The sequence below is a fragment of the Octodon degus genome, unplaced genomic scaffold (assembly GCF_000260255.1).
Source record: "Octodon degus isolate 3935 unplaced genomic scaffold, OctDeg1.0 scaffold00341, whole genome shotgun sequence".
NCBI classification, from domain to species: Eukaryota; Metazoa; Chordata; class Mammalia; order Rodentia; family Octodontidae; genus Octodon; species Octodon degus.
The window spans coordinates 632,179-642,192 of record NW_004524917.1 but is presented as its reverse complement, the minus strand read 5'-3'; the positions used below and the strand labels follow the sequence as shown (position 1 = coordinate 642,192).

Sequence of the window (10,014 nt, the reverse complement as noted above, 5' to 3'; positions counted from 1 at the left end):
TGGGCACAGGGCTGAGCTCACAGGAGGGAGAAAACAGGCTGGGGTGTACCCGTGGGCACAGGAAGTCCAGGGCAGCAAAGGAAGCCCTCCCCCCAGCCCATCAGCACACAAATGCCCTGGGCATTTCCTCATCTGTAAAAGGACAAAGAGGGTGTGCCCCATGTTCTCCTTAGTGGATGAATTAAGTCCAGTCTCTGTGGATGAGCTAGGGGTGGCAGTGTACATCTGGCCTCCCCACTATTCAGGAGGCTAAAGCAGAATTACATGTCCCTGGCCAGCTTGGGACTGATACACAGAGCAGAGCCTGTGGATGTAAGTGGGAGAGTCTGAGTTCAACCCCTGTACCACTAAGGAGGTCTTGATAAACTTAGCTAAGTAGCATGTTCATGCAAGAACTCCCTCACCAGGGGCCGAGGCTGGTGCTCAGTGCAGAGCACTTGCTTAGCGTGCCTAAGGCCCTGCTTCTGCCCAGAGTCCCCCTACAAGTGTTATTCAGTGTTACAGAGTCCTACAGAATGTGAGCTGCAGGAACTCACACTCCTCACTGGCCTCTCGCCCCCTCAGCCTGCACACCGTGGTGACTGCGGAAGTGGTTTGCATTTCCATGCTGCCAAACTGTACGGGACTTCACGTGTGATTTGTGATTACAGAACTGATATATTCTCATAAGGATTTATAGGGCTGGCCAAACAGCTCAGCAGATTAAAGTGCCTGCTTAGGCAGACTCAGGGATCAGGGTTTCACCCCCAGAGTGCCATGCCGGCCAAGCCCCCAGGGCACGCTGAGACAAGTGATTGAGATTGGGCGAAGGGGTGTACCCCTGTAATCCCAGTGCTTGGGAGGCTGAAAACAGGAGCATCATGGATCTGTGCTATGAGACCCTGTAGACCCTGTACTGAATACATAAAACAATAACAAAACCCAAAGATTTAAATATAGGTAGGGATACAGTGGAGCTGTGAAGGGATAGGTTTCCACACAAGGGTACATTTGGGGACAAGAGCGAGATTCTCCCATCATCCTGTCTGAGCAGTTTTTCCCAACAGGGGCTCTCAGCTGGCAGCTCCCAGCAGGCGTCATGGCCCAAGCAGAGGCTGTAGGGGATCAGGGTGCCGGAGGTGGTCTGTCCCAAGTCACAGTGCGTGGTGGCCCGTCTCCAACAGCATACTCTCCAGCAGCAGCCTGCTGTCCCGCTCCACGTAAGGCTGGTGCAGCCACATGGATAGGTAGCTGAGGATCAGGTCTTGGTCTGAGGTGTGGGCCAGCTCAGCACCCACCGTGCACTTTAGGAGCAGCTCCCGGCTGTACATGTCAGAGAGCTTGTGTGAAACCTCATAAAAGTAGGCTGTGGGCCAGGTATGGAACAGGGGGGCCCGGGGGCCCGTCTGTTCTCCTCCCCATAGTGGTAATTTTCTAATTCACAGATTTCCTTGGTGGTTGAAGACAGCTTCTCCATTTTCACCTGTATTTTGGTCAGACCCTCTAAAGTGGCCTGCAGCTCCTCGCACAGCATCTCGAGCCTCTTGTCATAGTCCGGGTGCATCTTTTCGTCATCATCCTCGGACACTGAGCTGCTGCTCTCCGGTCCTGCCCTGTCTTTACTCAGTAAGCTGATTTTCAGGTTGGCGATGCTGTTTGCAGTGGCAAAACCCACGTCATTCAGGGCTTCCCACTTCAGGATTAGATTGTGCCAATCAGCCGCGTTGCCCTTGATTTTTCTTGCACTGACAGACAAGACAGGCTTTCGGGGCGCCACAGCTCCAAGGGTCTTTGCTGCCATGCAGCTGCGCGCCCCGCGCAGGCGCCGAAGTCCCACCCACGGCGCCGCCAGCGTGCGTCACGTCCATTTCAAATATATTTAATGCTGGAATTTATGACTTACTACTTGGTCACTGCTAGTGGATTCCACAGAAAAAGAAACTGATAATTCATTTTGATTATTTATGAATTTTTTATTCTATCTTCACAAAGTAGTTTCAATTCACATTCATTGCATAGCAGTTTAAAATTAAATATTTTGCTTTTACCTGTATTTTCAGAAAAAAATTGACCCAAACTTATTGCTACATTCTCTCTCTAGTAAATGTTTGTTTAAAAAATAGATAATAAAAGAAAACAAGAGAAAAAACCTTATACTTGCTCCTACAACTTTCTGTCTTATACTCTAATAAGTCCTACTAACAGGACAAAGCCCAGGACCTGTGAGTGTGTGGGACAGCTTCTGCACTCCACTGTGCCCACTGGATGTCTCTGGACCAAGTCCAGGCCCAGCGTATGAGTGAGAACTTTCGGCACAGTCTTCGGAAACCCTCCTCCCTTCCAGAGCCAGCCCAAGACTGCCTTGTGAGGGAGAACTTCTGCTGCACTCTCAGGATCGATCCAGACCTGCCCAAGCCCAGGCCTAGTGAGTGTGTGAGAGAACTTCTGCATTCTTCTGTGCCCCCTGGACTCCTCCAGATGCAGTCCAAGTCTGGCATACAGGCCTGGGGTGAAACTCTGCAGCTGAAGTCCCTGCAGAGAGACTAGGTGCCAAAACCAACCAGCTAATCCAGAAGCAAAACATCTTGCCAGAGGGGCACAGGAGGTTCACCTCAAATGGCTGCAGCAGTAAGGAGCTGAGCACAGGCCAGACCCAAGCCAGGCATAACTGTATGAACTCAAACTTAGTAGATCTGCACATGAATTTTAGTAGGTGCTAAGGTAATAACAGCACCAAAGCTCTACATCAAAGGTCAGAGGACAAAATGACAAAGAGAAGGAGCAAAATGCAATTTCAGGTCCTGGCCCACCCAGAACAACTGCAGAGGACACTACCACAGCTGAAATTTCTGAAGTAATAGGGTCTGCAGTAAAGAAACAAGAGCAGAAAGATATAGAGGAACTCAGATCAGAATTAATCTCTGAAAAAAAGAAATCTCTGAATTAATAATGTCTGAAGTAAAGAATGAAATGCAGAAACATATAGAGGAAATCAGATCAGAATTAATCTCTGTAGTAAAACAATTAATAAATGCTTCTCAAGAAGATAATGTTAAAAAAATAGAGGAGATGAGAAAAGCAATGGATTCCATGAATGAGCAATACAGGAAAGAAATAGATCTGTGAAGCAGGGTCAAAGAGATACAGAGGAACTTAAAATTTCAATCACAAGCTTGCAAAACCGTTTGAGTGAAAGTGAAGATAGTTTCAGATGTTGAAGACACTGTTGCTGCTAGTGAAAAGGTAAGAAAAGATCACTTAAAAAACAAGGATGCAGGAAAAAAAAATACATCACCTGCAAGACAATGCAAAGATGAACAACATTAGACTAATAGGCATCAATGAGAAAGAAAGAGTCAATACAAATGATATAAAAAAAATGAGCAGAAGAAATAGTAAAAAACTTCCCAAATATGAGGAAACAATCTGATATTCAGGTAACCTAATCATACAGAACACCAAATAACTTCAACCCAATAAAAAACACACCGAGATATATAATAGTCAAAATCCCAGAAATCCAGCACAAAAACAATGTACTGAAAGCCACTAGAGAAAAGAAGCAGATCACATTTAAAGGAAAGCCCATCAGAATAATGGAAGACTTCTTTTCATAAACCATGAAGAAAAGAAAAACATGGAGCAGAATGCTTTTAGGCCTCTATGAAAATAAATTTCAGCCCAGACTACTATACCCTGCAAAACTCTCTGAAGTTTGATGGAGAAGTGAAATACTTCCAAGACAAAGAACAACTAAAGAATTTCAAGAGGACAAATTGAACCCTACATAGACTACTTAAAGATGTTCTAGGAAAAGCACCAGGAAGAGCCTCTCTTGAGTTCTTTGGAAGAAGGTAGAAGAAAGGACACTTCTTCAAAATGGCAATGGTATCAGAATTCCTCAAGCAGGTCTACTTTATGGACAATCAAGAACAGGAATATGTTCAAACTGTGAAAACATCCAAAGGCAGTCCTGGGTCTGCCGTGAGCCCCTACCCTGGCTTTAATCCCTCCTCTGATGTTGAGGCTTTGTACAAAGCCATAACAGTAAAAGGTGTGGATGAAGCAACCATCATTGACATTCTGACGAAGAGAAACAATGCCCAGTGTCAGCAGATCAAAGCAGCCTACCTCCAGGAAAAAGGGAAGCCACTGGATGAAGCTCTGAAGAAAGCCCTCAAAGGTCATCTAGAGGAAGTGGTTTTGGCTCTGCTGAAAACTCCTGCCCAGTTTGATGCAGATGAGCTCTATGCTGCCATGAAGGGTCTTGGAACTGATGAAGACACCCTCATTGAAATTTTGGTATCAAGAAAGAATAGAGAAATCAGAGAAATTAATAGAGTCTACAAAGATGAACTGAAAAGAGATTTGACCAAAGACATCACCACAGACACATCTGGTGATTTCCGGAAGGCTCTGCTTTCTCTCGCTAAGGGTGACTGATGTGAGGATCTTGGTGTGAATGAAGACCTGGTGGACACAGATGCTGGGCTCTATATGAAGCTGGAGAAAGAAGAAAGGGGACAGACATAAATGTGTTCAACACCATTCTGACCACCCGCAGCTACCCCCATCTTCGCAGTGTGTTTCAGAGATACACCAAGTACAGTGAGCATGACATGAACAAGGCTCTTGACCTGGAGCTGAAAGGTGACATCGAGAGATGCCTCACAGCCATAGTGAAATGTGCCACAAGCACACCTGCCTTCTTCGCTGAGAAGCTTCATGAGGCGATGAAGGGCGCTGGCACTCGCCACAAGGCGCTGATCAGGATCATGTTCTCTCGCTCGGAAATCGACATGAATGACATCAAAGTGTACTATCAGAAGATGTATGGGATCTTGCTGTGCCAAGCCATCCTGGATGAAACCAACGGAGATTATGAAAAAATTCTGTTGGCTCTTTGTGCAGAAAATTAAACATTCCTTTGAAGCTCTCAAGTATTCTTATTGGAAGACTTCTGAACCACAGTTTTTCATTCTGCAACATTGGCTTAACTAGGTAGGTTGGTTGAGCAGGTTTGCAGTGTAACTATCTGCTTTCTGAAAAAAAATATAGCCTATAAATCTTTTTTAATATCACAACTCTGTATAATGGAGATAAGTTTGTTTTTAAAATATGTTTTCAGAAATCATAAGATCCCATGTACAAGTTGTTTTATTGCCTGACAAAAATGTGTAAGTAGCTGAAAATAAAAATAATGATGTGACAAAAAAAAAAGATGTTTTAGATAGGGACCAAGATGATCAGAACTCCAAAAATGAGATCAGACACAACCAACTAAATAGGGCAAACAATTAAACACAGGAGAAAAAGGAGTAAATGACAACAGGTAAATAATGTGTAAATCATAAGTCAACACATCTCAATTATAACCATCAATGTATATGGACTCAATACACCAATTAAGAGAAATAGACTGGCACAGTGGATTAGGAAACAAAATCCAACAATATGCTGTATATAAGAAACACATTTAACTCATAAAGACATTCATAGGCTGAAAGTCAAAGGATGGAAAGCAATACTACATGCCCAGGCACATCAGAAAAAAGCAAGGGAAGCAATCCTGTTTTCAGACAGTTTCAACTTCACACCAAGAATGATCAAACGAAATAAAGAAGTACACTATGTACTGGTTAGGGGAAAAATTCAAGAGGAAGAGGTAACAAGCATAAATATAAATGCACCAAACACTGAAGCACCCAACTGTATAAGACAAATCTTAATGGACATGAAAAATGTAACATCCAATACCACAATTTTAATGGGAGAACTTAACACCCACTTATCCCAAAATGATAGGTCAAGCAGACAAAAAAATTAGCAAAGAAGTAGCAGAACTGAACCAGAGCTTGGAGCAAATTGACTTTGTGGACATATACAGAGTGTTCCAACCAATGACAGCTGAATATACATTTTTTTTTCAGCTGCACATGGCGCATATTCTAAACTGATCACATACTAGTCCATAGGTCGTGCTTAAGTATATTCAAGGAAGCAGAAATTATTCTATGCATATTATTTGACCACAGTGCAATGAAACTGGAAATAAATGAGACAAGAATTTAGAAAACCCCCATAAATACATGGAAATTAAACAACACTTTACCTAGCAACCAAAGGGGCACAGATGAAATTAAAGAAGAATTCAATAATATCTTCAATTCAATGAAAATTCCAGCACAACTAATCAGAATTTATGGGATGCAATGAAAACAATTCTCAGAGGGAAATTTATAGCCATCAATTCACACATTAGGAAAACAGAACGGGAAAAAATACACACCCTAATGTTGCACCTACAACATCTAGGAAAGGAAGAGCAAAGAAAACTCAGAGCCAAAGATGGGAAGAAATCATAAAGATTAGACCAGAAATTAATTCAGTTGAGAGGAAGAAAACATTTCAAAGAATTAGCAAATGAAATAGCTGGTTCTTTGAAAGATTAAATAAAATTGATAAGCCCTAGCTCATCTCATCAAAAAGATGAAAGAAAAATTTCAAATACAAGCAATAAGGAATGAAAGGGTGTAACTATCACAGACTAAGTGGAAATTCAGAAGATTGTCAGTAGCTACTTTGAGAACTTTTACTCTCACACAAAAGAAGACACAGAATAAATGGAAAGATTCCTAGGAAGGTACAGGTTACCACAACTAAATCAAGAAGATATAAAAACTCTCAATAACCCAATAACAGCCAATGAAATATGAAATATAACAAAAAACCTACCAACAAAGAAAACTCCAGATCCCAATGGATTCACAGTTGAATTCTGCAAGAAATTTATGGAAGATATAATCTCTGTAGTCCTCAAAAACTTCGTTGAAATTGAAAAGGAAGAAATGCTCTCAAAATCATTCCTGGAGACAAGTATTATGCTATTACCAAAACCAGGGTAAGATGAAATTAAAAAGAAAACTACAGGCCAATCTCCTTCATGCAAAAATCCTCAATAAAATCTTAGCAAATACAATACAGCAAATCATCAAAGAGATTATACACCATGACCAAGTAGGATTCATCCTGGGGATGCTAGGATGGTTCAATATATGCAAATCTATAAACATAATATATTATATCAATACAGCGAACACCCAATACTATTATGGACCACTGGACTTTTTTAGAATATTTTGCTGAGTTAACACACCTATAATATTCAAATGACAGAACTAAACGAAAAAGGGGATACAGATGAGTGTCCATTGTATATCTGTGTATTCAAAATGGTTAGGATAGATATATAGTTACATTCTCTTAATGAATAGAGGGATTTGTTCTAACAGTGTTTGTAAATAGGATATCATGTCTGCAAATAACTACTAGGAAGAGAGTATGCAATGTATTAATTATTGAAACTGTCCTACCAATTTGATTTGAAACTGTCTCATTCCTTTTTATTTCTCAATAAAATTATGGAAAAAACATAAAAAATAAATCTCCTGGAAGAGAAAGTAGGAGAAACTCTTGAGAACATAGGAGTAGGCAAAGAGTTCATGAAGAAAAATCACATCACACTGGAAACACTCACAAGAATTAAAAATTGGGACCTCCTCTTATTGAGAAGTTTTTGCAATCAAAAGAAATTACCGACAAAGTGAAAAGACAACCCACAAATTTGTAAGTAATTTTGACAAATAAGTACTCAGACAAAGGTCTGGTCTCTAGAATTTATAAAGAACTAAAAACACTAGGGATCCAAAATTTAAAGACCCAGTCCAGTAGTCGACATCTGAGATGAACACACACTTCTCAGAGGATGAAATTAAAAAAGTGAATAAATATATGAAAAAAATGCTCCATATCACTAGCCATCTGTGAAATGCAAGTTAAAACAACATTGAGATATCATTTCACTCCAGAAAGAATAGCTATTATAAAAAAATCAACCAACAAAAAATGGAGAGGTTGCGGGGAAAAAGGAACCCTTCTCCATTGCTGGTGGCAATGTAGACTGGTGCAGCTGTTATGGAAATCAGTATGGAGACTCCTTAGAAAAGTTGGTCTGGAAATCTCCTTTAAACCAGCTATTACTCTACTGGGAATTTTCCCGGAGGATCTGAAAACATCATATCTTAGTGATATATGTGTGCCTATGTTTATAGCAGCACAATTTGTGATAGCCAAATCTTGAAAACAACCAAGATGTCCATCACCTGAGGAACGGTTGAACAAGATGTGGTATTCTTATACAATGGAGTATTACTCATCTATAAGGAATGAAAAACTCAAAGCCTTTTTATTGAAGTGGATGCCACTTGAAGATATACATATAAGTGAAATAAATCAGACACACATGTGTAAATATCATATAGTTTCCCTAGTATAAAAACTCAAAAGAAGAAGTGCATGTAGAAAGATATAATACAATTAAAGGGAAAGCAATAGCTTGAGGACTAGAGAATGAGAAGAGAGCAAGGAGAAGAGCAAGGACGCACAACAGAGTGTCCCAAGCCAGCAGGTCAGTCAACGAAGGTCACCTGGTAGAGAAGCGGGGAATTGAGGAGGGGACAAAGGACAGGAGGTGCAAGAAATGGAGACAAGACAGGATTCTGATCAAGTCTCATTTATTCAGGGGAGGTGCTGGGGCATAGGGAAATGATGTCAGCGAGTAAAAGGTGCAAGTAACTAGGCAACCGGGCTATGACAGGAAGTCCCACCTCTGGGGCATAGCAGGAGACTTATGGGAAATAGGCAGGGTAAAAAGAACTAGGAGCTTAGCTCTGCAGAGTTAGGGGAAGAGAAAGTCAGAGTCACTAATGACGCTGGTGCACGAAGAAAATTTTATAGGTCAGAGGCACTCAGGTGACTATTAAGAGATATGTGGCACAGGGTCATGATGTTTCAGATTCACAGGATTTAGAAAGACTCACTTGCAATAGTATTGGAGGACTGGAGTTATTGTGCCTCCCACAACAGAAGCACGTCATACATTTATATATACAAGATGGGTAAGGCAATGATCCTGAGAATCTTCAGAAGACCTTCAAATCTAGTAGTTAATTAGAGCATTTCTCACCCTGGCTAACTATACATACTGACACCTGTGAACTAAGCAACTGCACTGAAGATGGCAATTTTTAATAGTAGGTTCATGCTTGGAATGACTGTCATTCTGGATTTCCGAATATGTGCTGCTTGTCATGACATGCCAATTGCTGCCATGCTATGTCTTGGGTAGATGATTATTTAAAGAGGAAAGGGGTGGTCAATGAAGGCAGGAGACAGGAAAAGGAGTGCTGTGGGTCTGTCCTGAAACAATGTTTTATATGGTTAGATTTCCGAATTATGTGTAAACATATATAATTCTTTATTCCTTTTTTAATATAATTTAATTTTCTAAATTTTTTGTCATATTTTGTAGGGACTTAAAGTTTAATTTATCAATACTTTATGAAAAATACCTGTTCAATGTTATGGCTAAGATGTTTGATATTCAGATAGTTAGATTAAGATCAACAGCCTTGGCCATATGGTAAAACAATTAGCTTCTCTTCTGGAGATTAACAACCTAAGTTTGAAGACCAAAAATTAGAGAAAAAGGAAGGCCACAAAGGAAGCCAACATTTTGGTCTTAGCCTTCCAAGGTCAATTAAGACTCAGGATATATGAGAACCTGTACTGTAACATCATGCAACTCATTTGTTTCCCAAATTTTCTGATCAAGGAGATTATGGGGCCAAAGAGGAAAGTGATTGATAATGTGGAGTCTGCCTAATGAGTCACATAGAGAGAATACATTCTCGCAGGCTTTCACAGTGAGCAAATTGACCAAGCAATCGCTGTGACTCATCTACATGACAGACACTGGCAAAGGATCTACAATCTGAGGTAAAGGGTCTCAGGATAAATCCTGAGGGGATTTGACTGACCTAATCATATCCAAAAGCTACAAATCTTTTGTTTAGATTTTTATCTAACACATAATAACAGATGCAATTTTTAAAAAAATAATTATCTTTGAACTTCAACTTTGTCATATAGTGTACATCTTCTTATTATATATTAGAAGGTAGAAATCATTACCTT

At 40.6% G+C, this 10,014-nt stretch overlaps 1 protein-coding gene and 1 pseudogene across 1 annotated transcript; one reads left to right on the top strand and one right to left on the bottom strand.

Moving 5' to 3' along the window:
- Positions 1-904: 904 nt before the first annotated feature.
- LOC101572542 lies at positions 905-1,831 on the bottom strand (annotated as a pseudogene).
- Positions 1,832-3,801: 1,970 nt separating this feature from the next.
- Positions 3,802-5,189, top strand: LOC101576895 (annexin A1-like). The gene is given in 2 exon segments (XM_012513150.2): positions 3,802-4,465; positions 4,468-5,189. Coding segments are annotated over 2 exon segments (1,038 nt in total). The 5' UTR covers positions 3,802-3,858; the 3' UTR covers positions 4,899-5,189.
- The last annotated feature ends 4,825 nt before the right edge of the window (positions 5,190-10,014 follow it).